A 13,103-nucleotide genomic window follows, 5' to 3' on the forward strand; every position below is an offset into this window, starting at 1 on the left:
CAACCAAGGAAAATAAATGCCGCTCCTGAATTGGCTGCTTTGAAAACACCAGTGTGCATTTCAATGGGATATTTCAGTTTCCCAAGCTGCTCTTTCCTTTTGTATTTTAATTGTTTTATGGAAAAACCACAAACAGCCGGGTCTCTGAGTAATTTTGAGTTAAAAATCTGCAAATAGCTACTGGACTCAGACAACCAACAATTATTCAGACTTTGTTCACAGTCTGTGAGGAAGCAGATACAGCTCACTTCAGAACAGATGTTTGGAAATTTCTGTAAAAATTTAATTAAAATTAAATTAAAGCTAACAAAAACATTCAAGCATTAGGGTAAGGGATAACCTAACCCTAACCCTAACCCTACCTAAGTTTGGGGAAACTTGGCTAAATCTAAAAATGGCTAAATCTATGTACAACTTGCTAAATCTATGCAAGTTGTACATAGATTTAGCATTTGAAAATTGTCTAGAATATCAACGGGATCATCTAAACATTGAAGTTAACCACATAGTGTACAGCTTTTACATGTGTTTATTAATTGAACTGAATTAACTAATTAATTAAAACAATGGAGTTTTTGGCAAAACCCTGAACCTATGAGTGAAACATTTTACTTTGCTGATTTGGTCTAACAAACAGGTGTGGTGTTGAAACTAACTACCACCACACAAGGAATGTTTACAAAGTTGAGTTTTTAAATTAAATTACTTTTATTCCTCATAGAACTTTCTTGTTACTCTTATTTGTGTTGTAATTATTATTTTGTGAGTGACTTGAGAATCAGAAAGAATCGACTTTTAGCCGTTCAAACTTTTTCTGACTGGCCATCAGGGTAATTTCTGACAGGAAAACATGCAGTGTGTCCAGATTTGGTGTCCTTCATTCTGTTTGGTGAGCACCATCCTGGTTAACTGCAACAAAAGAACAAAGAAACAGAATGCATCATAAAAAAGTGCCTTCCTCCGCTCCGTTAGGGGGCGCACACTACTGTGATGTGTAAACATGCTCTCAAAAAGGAGAACGGAGAAGCACGATTCTACACCAATCATATTTTAGCATCTCGGCCCTAAACCAATCGGAACAATGCCCATGACTCCAGTGGGCGGGACCAGTGACTGTCGTTGGACGTCATTCATTCGCCTGCTTGTTAGCGAAAAGACAGACCTCTGGGTTATTTCAAGTCATTTAACTGGTTTTAAACGGCTAAAGGTACTGATCGTGTATCTCGCAGCTCCAGTGAGACTAACTTGGAGGTAGACTAATTCAGTGGATCGGTTTAGCTTGTATGCTAACCAGAGGCTCTGACAGGGCAATTATCCGGCTGTCAAACGCAGCCGAACCGGGACATTTCTGGGTCTGTTTCTAGGTAAATATGGCGCCGTTCGTAAGAGAAGTGTTTGTTACTTTCTCCTCCGGTGTTTCAACGTCTCTTTGTCCGCCCTGCTCCACCGTAGCGGCCACCATGGGTGAGGTGGAGCTCTCCTGTCGGGCTTATGTGAAGATGTACCTGCACTCCTGCCTGTTCCCCCGGTGCAGCATCAACGGACTGCTGCTGTCCTCTAGCTCGGCAGGTGGCGCTGTTTGCGTGACGGACTGCGTGCCGCTGCTTCACTCTCACCTGCCTCTGGCTCCCATCACACAACTGGCCCTCACGCAGGTGTGAAGTTTGCAGTCGTGGCCCGTTTCTCAGAAAGGTCCAGGATGTGATGGAGATCCAAAATAAGAGAAGTCTTTCAGTAAAAACGAGAATAAAGTTAAAAATGTAATTTATTTCTGCAATATAAAAACTCCAAATTCAAATTGACATATAATTGGATTTACATTGCTGCATTTTCTTCCCCTCCATCCCCACTTTCAAATGTTATAATTGTCTATTTTCTTTTAGTTTGGAGTATTAAAAATACCTGATATATAAATGACAGAGTATTTGAAGATGAAAATAATAGTGATGTGGTTAAGAAGGAGTAGAGTCACCCAAAAACTCATGAATTAATTTCACTTGTTTATAAGAAAAACTTTGGATGTTCTCTGAGGTTAAAAACCATATTAGAAAAAGAAATTAAAAGACATAACTTGTGGTTAAATGAAAAATCTGCAGAATGTATTTTTATCTGATTAATCAATTTATCAAAATAATAACTAAAATATTTGCAGGCTTACAAAGGTAAGCCTGCAAATATTTGCCTCTTTCATAAGGTTTCATAAGTTTCATAAGGTGAAACTCAAGTTTCACCTTATGAAACTCAAGTTTTCAATAAGGTGTTAATCCACTTTTATTTTTGTGAACAATCTGCTGATTTAATCATTAAATATGTCCTGAAACACGTTTATGAGGCGTTTTCAGCTTTAATATCCTCCTGAAGCTGAACAGAAATCAGCTCATTTACTGAGAAGTTATTCAGACATGTTGTCTAAAATGACTAAACCAGCTGTTTTCTCTCTTCTCCCAGGTGGATGTTTGGTGCGCTCAGACTCAGCAGAGGATAGTTGGATATTACCAGGCCAACGCCTGCGCATCAGACTGCAGGTGAGTTTCCTGGAGGGAGAAACTTCTCCAGGACTGAAGCCGATCCAGAAACCGTTTCAGTGGTCTGGTGTCTGTTTGCAGCCCGACCCCGTGCGCTCTGAAGATAGCCGACAAGATCTCCGAGCAGTTTGAGAGTGCCGTCTTATTAATGGTGACAGAAAATACAGTTTAATGAAGAGATTAAATGTTTTCTAAGTTTATGAGATGGTTTAATGCAGTTGGTTTGTTTCCGTTTCTTCCTGAAGCTCGACGGCAGCAAGATGTCTCCAGATGATCGGGTTCCTCCCATCGTCATGTACGAGCGCAGAGACTCCAAATGGGTTCTGAAGGACAAACACACGTAAGAACTGAGGGGAGGGAGAGTTATAAAGGATAAAACGAGTAGGTTTGGGTTTAAATACCAACTTTTAACAGACCTGTGGGAAGAGTTAATACAGCTTTGAGCTCAGGCATCTGTCCAGCCAGTTCATCCTTTATCTATCAAGAAATAGATGCAGATTCCTTTCAGTCATATCTGGAGGAACTTGGAGGATATGAAATTTAAAATAAAAATCATTTTAAGTGGCTCGAATCTTCAGGAAGCTGCAGGATATTTTAAATTGGAACATTAACTAATTTATCTGTAATGTAGTTCACATGAAAACCAGTGAAAGGAGAGAAAATAATCCAGTTTGCAAAGAGCTGAAATACCTAGAATGGCCAGCAGAGGGCGGACGTGAGGTCAGGGATTCCATCCATCCATTTTCTAACAACCTTGTTTGGATTTAGACTCCATTGTTTTGAGTAGTAGCAGCTTCCTGTTCGTCAGTCTAAAGGACTTGTGTCACTTCCTGTCCAGGATCATGCTGCGGCAGTGGGAGGAGACGCAGGCCATCGCCAGCCAGATGCTGGAGTCGGGCGACCACGCCCTGCTGGTGGACTTCGATGGCCACCTGGATGACATCACCAAGGACTGGACCAATCAGACGCTCAACGCCAAGATTGCTGAACTTTCCTCGCCGGCCAACGGAAACATCTGACGGCGACCCGGTTCCCCCGACACAAACACACACCCAGCAGATTCCTCGGAAAAGTTTTTCCAACAAAGACAAACATGCTTAAATGACAGATTCACGTCTGGTGCCAACCCCAAAAAACGGATCATTTTTTAACAACTAATCCACCTTAAAATATAATTTAACTCCAACAATCAACTTTCTGGTTTTTATTTCTAAACACCTGTATTTCTTTATTGTGTCACAAAATATTTATCCGAGTCGGGATGATGATGATTTGTTTAAAAAATATTTGTTTTATTTGGTTAATTTTCTCATAATTGCTGCATAAATGTCTAATTTTATAGTTGTTATTATTACACTGTGATTAATTACATTAGTAAGAAGTTTTCAACTTTTACAAACCTTAAATGTAACAGTTTTAATTATTGAATATAAACTGAGCTCAAAGAATAAATTTCCTTCTTCAGCTTTTTCTCACCTTGAATTAAAGAAAATCCGCTTAAAATCGATACAAACTAAATGCTCTAAACTTCAGTGCAATATTCCCATATTTACATTTTACACCAACATCAGATGAGAAAATTTCAGATTTAAATAAAAAAAATTGTCAGAATTCTGAGAATTTTTAGATTATTTACGTTTAAGTGATTGCCATTTTCAGTTTCATAATTCCAGATTTTCCCCACATTCCAATTATATAATTCCTTTGTTTTATAAATAAACATACATAGTTGGTATAAATATGACAAAGTATTGGGGCTATTATAGATGAAAAATATAAAAATGACATCACAGGAGTTGATTTTGACCAAAAACATCAGAAATGTTGTGAATTATTTTCACTCATTTGCAAGAAAAAAAACTTCTCTGTTGAAAAGTTGCAAGATAAAAATTTTCCAGGATAAAAGATATTTACAATATTAAAATGATTATTTGATGTATAAAGTCAGAAATTTGTAATAAAACTCAAATTTGTCAAGAATTTTCTAAAAAGTTGTACATTTGTGACAAAATGAGACAAACGACAGAAAGAGTCGAAGCACTACGTCTACAAGATTCACACCTGGATGTTTCCCAGAGTTTAAGGATGAGGACTGGGCTTTTTTCTGGACCAGAACCGGGTCTCCTGGAGACTTTCTGATCCAGGAAAATAACCCAGATCTTCCCTTTGACTCTAGAAAACATCCAGATGTTCATCTCCTAAATCTGCCCCCTCAATCTTAGGTGACTTCTGCCATTTTCTGTCACAAATGTCCAATAAAAAAAAATTGATAAATTTGAGCGTTTTCTTACAAATTTCTGACATGATAATACATTTGTTTTAAAACTAAATTTAAGACTTTAATCACATTTTGAAAAATTTCAACAGCAGAAAATATCCGAGCTTTTCATCTTGTAAAAATGTGAAATTACTCAAAATTTCTGAGTTTTTCTGCTGAAACTTTCTCCTCCATGGCCTCATTTTCATTTATTCTTTTAATCTCCACTCCACTGCCTTTTTTCAGGTATTTTCAAACTTTTATCATGTAAACTGAACAAAAACTTAAGTTGGTGCTGCAATTTTTTTTGAGAAATTATTAAAATACAAACTTTAAAAACTATTTTTTCTTCAACAGATGCTCTGAAGGTGGCATCATAACAACCTCCAGCCAGAAATAATCCAAATAAATTAAAATCTGAGTGGAACTTCTTAAACCAACCTTTAAATAATAATCTACTAAAGTTAGAAATTCCTTAAAGTGAAATAAAAATCTGCATGTTTGAGTAGTTTTACCTAAGAAAACAAGAGGGAGAAAAATGTTATGCTTTTACTCGTTAGCGAATTTAATGCAGTGAATGAGGGAAGATTTAGGAATCGTGAGAAGGAAAAACCATTGGATGTAATTTCTGCTGTAATAATGAAGTTCACAGTGAAAAGTGTTTTATTATTTAATAAAACGAGTGTTTTCAACTAAAACTCAGCTTTAAGATTATTTTATAATCATTCTGGATGATAACATGTAGCTAAAACTATTAATCTATGCTATGATTGGAGTACAGTACAGCAAACATGCCTGCTTTTAACTTTACGGTCCCTTTAAAAGAGTGTCTGGGTTCTAAGCACCAACAGAACAATAAAAACGGATTTATAGAGAAACTATTTTTAAATTTCTCTAAAATGCACAACCTCCGCGCTGTTGGTTTTTCCTGTAGTGTTTCCAACGCACCGATCCCCGCAGGAAATGAAGAAAATCCATTTGTTTAACCCCAAACGTCACCGTTTTAGCTCCAGAGTTCAACAGATTTTCTTTTAAGTGCTTCAAAGTCTTAATTTTCGTGTGCAGAGAAAGCAAAGGCTCTTATTTTGAAAGCTGGGAATGTTTCAGAGTTTGCTTGTGGAAACTCAGATGGTCTGACAGGCGTCCAGCTCGGAGGGCGGCGACGGCACCGTGACGAGGTTCAGCGTGATTTCTCCCAGCGGAGACTGGCTGGCCAAGGTCCGGAACACCGACAGGGTGTTGAAGACGGAGAGCGCGTTCTGGACCTGCTGCTCCGCCCACGGGAGGGAAACCTGCAGGCAGGAGGAACAGGCCACCTTACAGAGGAACAATCAGCTTTTATGCCTCACAGTAGAAAAACTAGACGGAAAAATGTATTGTTTTTAGATTGTAGTGGCTTTATTTTATAAAATCTGACGCTAAACCATCAGAACTGAACTTAAAATGAGATTACTGGAACAAATACAGCAGGAAGTTATCGATCAGAAACACAAATTTAGTTTCAAATAACAGATTTTACAAAAGGAGATTCTTTACATTTCAAATTTATTCCTATAAAATTAAAGGAATAACTAAATTTGCACCAACATCACGAATACTTTGAGATTAATTTTATTTTCTCTAATATGGAAAAAAATGGAAATTTGTGAGAAAATAATTAAATTTACCTTAATCTTAGATGATTTCTGGCACTTTTTTCTCACAAATTTCCAACTTGATATTGTATATTTAATATTTATTTTCTTCTGCAACTTATCAATTTTCCAAATTTTTTATTGAAAATATGAAGCATTAAAACCAAATTGATCAAACTGATCGCCTCTGTGTCCGATCATTTCATCGACGCTGACGGTCCGGAGGGTTTACCTGAGCGATGATCAGTTTGTGAGACGGATCTTCGGTGTTGCTGAACTCTTCTCCAAAACACAGAGTGAAGCTGCACTGAGGAGGCTCGCCGCCGTTGGTTCGGAAAAAGTCCAGTTCTGAGGAAACACCAGACCAGAACCGGGTTGAGTTTTCATTTTTACCTGCTGATGAAGTTTTCCAGGTCAGTTTCAGGAGCTGGTAAAAGCAGAGCCTGAAATATTCTTTAAACGAGGATCCAGCTCATGTTTGGAATCACCAGAGCTTCTGCAGGTTCTACCAACTCAGATTTAAGACCAGAATGGTGGAGCTCCAGCACATTTAGTCAGCTGGTTTTAATGTTTTATTTGTTGTACAATGGCTGCTGTGTTGTTGACTGAATCTCCACCTTTTCAAACAGGTGTGGTTGTTATATTTTCAGCCACTTTAATGTTTGAGTATTTGACATTTGGGGGCGTGGCCAGCAGCAGCTCAGGTGGATTTAAAGTGACAGAGGCCCTGAAACATTTCATTCTGAAAGGAGTTTGAATTGATCAGGCTGAATTTTCATTATCTGAGAATAATTGTGTGCAAAAAGTGTCATTTTTTTACATGGATTTATCCCAACCTGTTCAAGAAAGCATAATAGGTTGCCTTTACAACATGACATTAATGCATTTAAAACCAATTTAATGTTTTTAAAAATAAATGTAAGACTTTTTAAGGATGCAGCCAGTTATACCCTGATCACTATTTAACCCGGCAGCTCAATGGACTGACAATAAAAGCCAGACGTTTAGACTCACGTTGCTTGAAGATGTCTTTGCTGAACAGCAGCACCGACTCCATGTTCCTCTCCATCCGGTGAAGGCCCGGCGTGGTCGTGTGCGGTCCCGTCCAGAAGATCCGGCCCTGGCAGAACCTCCTGCCGTACACTCCCTGCGGCGTGGACGTCAGCGCGATGCCCTTCGCCATGAAGGGCAGCAGGGTGAACAGCGCCTGCAGCTCCTCGCCCGCCGTCAACGTGGACGGCGGCTCCGGTAGCAGGATGCGAGGGAAGCGGCTCAGGGCGACAGGAGTCGGGGGGACGGAGGAGGAGGGCAGATACAAGATGCGGACATCGGGGCCGCTGATCTGACGTTTAAGAACCTCCTGGCCAAGATAATGAACCGTCACACTGAAGGAGTCTTGATCTGTTGGAAACAGGGGGCGGAGTTAACCGAGGGGGCGGAGTTAACCGAGGGGGCGGAGTTAACCGAGGGGGCGGAGTTAAGGCTGCAGGTTTTCTCCTGCTGTAAACGTTGCCTACCTCCTGTGTTGGCGGGGACGCTCTCCTCGATCCGAACGTCCAGCCTGAGCTCATCCAACGCTGCAGAGAGGAGGACAGAAGAAATAAACCAGTTACTAAACAAAAAAACTCATAACGAGGCTTAAAGGTGATTGTGAAATTCTGCAGACAAAGCAACAGCTTGATAACAACCTTACTGTGGTTTTTACAAAATATGTTCCTTCTGAATAACGTCATTAAAGAAACGCATCAAAACAAACAAACATATTTAGTACATGAGCCTCTGGCATCAGAGTTGAGAAGAGTTTAGCCCTTCCTCTATAAAGCACGGTGTCAGTTATTGAGCATGGCAGTGGCAGCATCATGCTGTGGGTCTGATAATGGACTCACTGGTGCACTGGGCGGGTCCTTCTGAAGGGACCGGCTGGCTGTCCTGCTGCTGGTCCTCTTCATGCTGTGAATCAAGGACAGAAGGTTAGTTGTCCACCTGACTTCAGCAGAGCGAAACCTTGACCTTTGACCTGAGCGTCAACCTCACCAGCTGAGAGGCGACCGCTTCAGTTTTGATCTTTTTGACCGGGCAGTCCGAGCTGCTGCTCCTTCCCTTCAGCTTCTTGCTGCTCCTCTCTTTGACCTTCGGCTCAGGTAGCAGCACACCTGGAAACCAGGAGGAGGAAGATTAACAGCTAATCCAAGGGATTATATTCCAAAACCTTTGAGAGACGTCACCTTTTATTTAGCGCAAACTACACAACCTGCTGTCACAATCAGGTGGTTGAAGCAAACGACAGAAAAACCTTCAGAGAGGCGAAAGAACAACTTTCCTCATGATGATGATGAGGAAAACAAGTTAGGAAGAACGATTCAAGACTTTTGCATAAGACGACGCAACACACAGCTCCATTTCACCTGTAGGTAGCTAAAAAGGAAGGAAAGAAGGAAGGAAGGAAAGATAATGAGAAAAAAGTAACTAGAAAAGGCACAAAGAAAAAATAATACTGTAAATTAAGTTTTAGATGATAAGAAGTAAAATAAAGGAAATATTTTTCCACTTTTCATTTAATCCAGACCTGAAATTACTGGAATCCACAGTCAGACTTTCCCAGAGTGCATAGGAACCCTGGATGTCGTCACTTTTTCTCATTTAAAGTAAAAAGCATTTAAAATCTGCATAAAAACAAAGATTAGCTCAAAGTTAAGAATAAAAATGCGATGCAGGATCCTTCAGTCTGACCTTCCTGGTCAGAAGCAGCTGGCATGTAAATATTTGTGTTCTGGTTGCCATAACAAAATGTAAACAAACTGGAAACTCATTAGCATGAATGATCCCAGACAGCAGCTTTACAGCTGACACGATAAACCTCATAACTTTATTACTGATGAAATATTAACGTTCAATGCGACTCCTGAGGTTAGATCCCAGTTAAGCTCTTTGTTTTACATCCCTGCTGTCATCATCATGTTTAACTGCTTCATACTTCCTCTTTCTAAGGCGGCCTTTGAATAAAGCTTCTGAAAAGCTCAAATAACAGCTGAACTTTGACCCCACAGGAGGTGGAAAGGAGGCTTCAAGGACGCAGAGAGAGAGTTATCCCCTACTCTAACATCTTTCTAACCGTACAGAAATTTAAAGAGGAGCGGCAAAAGCAAATGAAGTGGCTCAGCAGAGATGATGTGTCATTTCAGTTAGCATAGTCTGGTTTCAATATGGCGGCGCCCAACTGGCTGCTGTTCGTAGTACGTCTTACGAACATCGTTTCAAGCCGTACTTTCCACCACGTTTTATCTTTTCAGCTTACAGTTTCCGGGATTACATGTAAAATTTATTTTAGACGCACTTCTACTGCTGGAGCAGCGAGAAGCGGCCATCTTGGGTATTGAATTTTCCCGACTCAGAAGCTGGAATTTCCTAGTTCCAAAATGGAACGCAGCATTAAAGAGGAACAGCAAAAGCAAATGAGGTGAATTAGCAGAGCTCGTTAACAACTGATGATGTCATGACAACAGTCTTCAGTCAGAGGCCTCTACAGATTGGAATACTGACTGCTACTGGAGATCCTTCCTACCCAAAGCAGCACTATGATTCTGTTGTTGAACGTTTATGTTTGTAACTTTTCTATTGTGACTTCTGACTGATATCTGAATGAAGAGTGGCTTCCTGTCGGGAAAATAGGAAGTAAGTTTGAAATGAAAAGGTTGCAGATATTCAAATGAGGGTGAGGTGGAGCATCAGCTCCATTTCCTCCTGAATCTTCAGGCCAGCAGTCGACGAAACACCCGAAGCCGACAAAGAGCAGAGAAAACCTCAGAGCAGCAGAGCTCTCGCTCCTGGTTCCTGCTCTAAATAAAACCCTGCTGACTGGTGTGAAAGTTCACCAGTCAGATCTGAAGAATCAGCAGCTGGAGTTTTATCTGGACCAGAACCAGAATCAGAACCAGCTGCTGGACAAACACCAATCGCTCCTGTCAGAGATAAACCTCTGCAGAAACGCCTCTGCTCTAAAAATAGATTGGTTTGTGCAACGCGTTGCTCAATGTTTTCGCCGAACCCAGACAGCCAGAAAACCTGGACCGGGTCAGAACCGGCGCGTGGGTCTTACCCTGCTCGCTGATGGGGACGAGCCGGTACACCTTGTACGGCTCTGAGATGTCCAGCTGGGCGCGCTCCATCACCTCCTTGAACTCGGGGCTCTTGTTGAGGGCGCAGCGAAGACGCGTTTTCCACGCCGCAGGATTCTTCTCTCCGTTCGCCAGCTTCCCTTTGAACTCGGCCCAGGCCTGCAGAACCAGAGGCACCAACGTTACCAAGGATGAAAAACGGATTCATTAAAAAATGGATACATGTTGGAGGGATGGACGGACAGATAGAGGAAAAAACTGACAGATGATGGATGGATGGACAGGTGGATGAACGGATGGATGGATGGGAGAGCAGATTAAGGAACAGATAAACGGATGGATGAGTAGATGGATGTTGGACTTTAAATTCAATCTGAGAATAGAAATATTTTCCAGACTCGGTCCAGTCCGGTCACCAGGTTCTGATCCGGTCCAACTCATCCTTTAACTAAAACCCAAAGTCAAAAAACATCAGGCAACCTCTGACCTTGAAGAGCGCTGCGTCCTCGTCCTCGCGGAAGTCGTGTTTCCCTGCGTGTTTCCATGGGATCCTGAACATTGTTTTGGCCTCATCGTCCCACATCACGCCTGGATACTTCCCGCTGCTCACCTGTCGCACGACAAACGCCAACGTTTGGTTTCCAGCAACGTCTCAAACATCAACAGGAAGTTCCTCCATTTTGCCCGGCGCTACGCTCTGCTAACGGCTCGACAGACGCAGATCTCCAGCTCAGACCAGACCAAACAGAATCCAAGCATCACAATAATCAGAGCTGCAGTTAGATGGTGTTTTAATATAATAACTAAATATTTCAAGGATCAGACTAAGATTTGGAGCAAAGCTGTCAATTTTTGAACTGGATTGAGCTTCCAGTTAGTAGCTTTATCCGTCAGAGCAGATCTGAAATGTGTTTCAGATCATTATCCTGTTGCACGGTTTCAGTTGCCTCAACCGATTTAATTTCTCTGGGTTATTTTAATCCAATTATTTTACAAATTTATCCGATTTTTATCGTGCAATATGATAAAACAAAAAATGAAAAATAAAAAGTAGCAAAAAGTTTCTTAAACTTGAATAAATTTCTGTAAAAAAACGTGGACATTTTTAGATTCATTCCACGTTTTCAGAAAAAAATTCAACAAGAAAAAAATGATGAAAAGAATAAATTTACAATATCAAAATAAAAATTTTCTCTGACCTTGAAAGTCATAAATTTGCATAAATCAAAATAAAAATAAAAAACGCCAGAACACAACAGAATATTTTGGCCACAATAAGAACATTTAAATAAATGATAATATCAGGAGATTAAGTAATAAAGTCACAGTTTCACGACTTTAACCTTGAAATATTACAACTTCACTCTCTTATTATTTCGACTTAATTCTCATATTGACTTGCAGTTATCTAGTTCAACTGCAGGAGAAAAATCCATAGCTATTCATATAGATTTCCAATCTGGGTCACAGCTTGTTGTTTACAATAACAGACAGACTTTAAACCTGGTTTCTGTTTAATGTCTGTGACAGATTTCTGGCTCTGAAAACAGATTCAGGTCAAATAAAAGCATCTTATTAAACTTTCAGCAGGTGGTATTTTGGTTAAAGTCAGTTTTAATAACTAATTCATTTTAACTTCTGAAAATTAGACTTCCGGTTGATATTTATATGACCTCATAAACAGGGACAGTTTTAAGGACTCTATTAAATAGAGACTGATAGAGTCTATTTGCTTCCCCTTCCCTTTATTAACACACACACACACACACACACACACACACACACACACACACACACACACACACACACACACACACGCACGCACACACACACACACACACACACACACAGACCTGGTCCACTATCCAGGAGCGAAGTCTGCGGGTGGATCTCATCCTTCCTGCTGCCATGATTCCCTTTTAAATACATAAACATAAAATAATAATTAGTGACACATTCACTAATATCTAACATCGCTCCACAGGCAAATTTGAACAAATAACTGACTGAAGAAATAAATTAATTTGATTTATGACAGAAATGAGCCGCGTTAACAACTAGAAGTTGTTTTTCTTTTTAAAAGTCGGACAAACAGAGCCGAATTTTGCTGAAATCAAATATCAGAAGCGAATCTCCGCTGCGGTTCTGAGGACTTTATCCAGTCAGAAATAGAAGCTAAAGTGTCAAAATGGAGGAAGTAGGTTTAAGTTTCGTTTACCTGGGTTGTGCTTCCTCAGCGGCGCCTTGCAGACTGAGTGAGCAGCAGCGGAGCAGCGCAGCTCTCAGCACAGCTGCCCGTTTCCTCGAAATCACGTGACTTCGCAGAAACACGCCGCGTCTCCACCGCCAGGGGGCGACAGAAACCCCGCTCAGCCTGCAGCTTGCATAACAACACAGACAAACCCCAGATTTTTTATCCTCAATGAAACTGCAGATCGTTTTAATATGCATTCGTGTTTTAGTTCAAGTTATGACGAAATAATTAGACTTAATCTCTATTTTAATAAAAACCTGACGAGTGGGACACATTTTTCTTATTTTTATGCTTGATCTTGGTGAGTTAGTTGGTTGG

At 40.4% G+C, this 13,103-nt stretch overlaps 2 protein-coding genes across 2 annotated transcripts; one reads left to right on the forward strand and one right to left on the reverse strand.

The window, feature by feature from the left end:
- Positions 1-1,130: 1,130 nt before the first annotated feature.
- On the forward strand, positions 1,131-5,336 carry emc9 (ER membrane protein complex subunit 9). The gene is made up of 6 exons (XM_055059462.1): positions 1,131-1,364; positions 1,453-1,655; positions 2,449-2,525; positions 2,607-2,676; positions 2,771-2,865; positions 3,364-5,336. The coding sequence occupies exons 2-6, from the start codon at positions 1,461-1,463 to the stop codon at positions 3,542-3,544; spliced, it is 618 nt and encodes a 205-aa protein (XP_054915437.1). The 5' UTR covers positions 1,131-1,364; positions 1,453-1,460; the 3' UTR covers positions 3,545-5,336.
- Positions 5,337-5,439: 103 nt separating this feature from the next.
- Positions 5,440-12,827, reverse strand: irf9 (interferon regulatory factor 9). Its single transcript, XM_055059461.1, has 10 exons — positions 12,750-12,827; positions 12,385-12,447; positions 11,019-11,141; positions 10,513-10,690; positions 8,451-8,569; positions 8,303-8,366; positions 7,934-7,993; positions 7,431-7,817; positions 6,649-6,764; positions 5,440-6,074 (listed from the first exon to the last, which is right to left on the reverse strand). The coding sequence occupies exons 2-10, from the start codon at positions 12,439-12,441 to the stop codon at positions 5,907-5,909; spliced, it is 1,272 nt and encodes a 423-aa protein (XP_054915436.1). The 5' UTR covers positions 12,442-12,447; positions 12,750-12,827; the 3' UTR covers positions 5,440-5,906.
- Positions 12,828-13,103: the final 276 nt, after the last annotated feature.

The sequence above is a fragment of the Poeciliopsis prolifica genome, unplaced genomic scaffold, assembly GCF_027474105.1.
Source record: "Poeciliopsis prolifica strain line A6 unplaced genomic scaffold, Auburn_PproV2 SCAFFOLD054, whole genome shotgun sequence".
In the NCBI taxonomy this organism is placed as follows: domain Eukaryota; kingdom Metazoa; phylum Chordata; class Actinopteri; order Cyprinodontiformes; family Poeciliidae; genus Poeciliopsis; species Poeciliopsis prolifica.

Coding starts and splice junctions, on each gene's coding strand:
- emc9 (XM_055059462.1), top strand. CDS start 1,461: ATGGGTGAGGTGGAGCTCTCCTGTCGGGCTTATGTGAAGATGTACCTG. Junction 1,656..2,448: donor CACAACTGGCCCTCACGCAG/GTGTGAAGTTTG, acceptor CTCTTCTCCCAG/GTGGATGTTTGGTGCGCTCA. Junction 2,526..2,606: donor GCCTGCGCATCAGACTGCAG/GTGAGTTTCCTG, acceptor GTCTGTTTGCAG/CCCGACCCCGTGCGCTCTGA.
- irf9 (XM_055059461.1), bottom strand. CDS start 12,441: ATGGCAGCAGGAAGGATGAGATCCACCCGCAGACTTCGCTCCTGGATA. Junction 8,367..8,450: donor AAGCGGTCGCCTCTCAGCTG/GTGAGGTTGACG, acceptor CTTGATTCACAG/CATGAAGAGGACCAGCAGCA. Junction 7,994..8,302: donor AGGACCCGCCCAGTGCACCA/GTGAGTCCATTA, acceptor TCCTCTCTGCAG/CGTTGGATGAGCTCAGGCTG.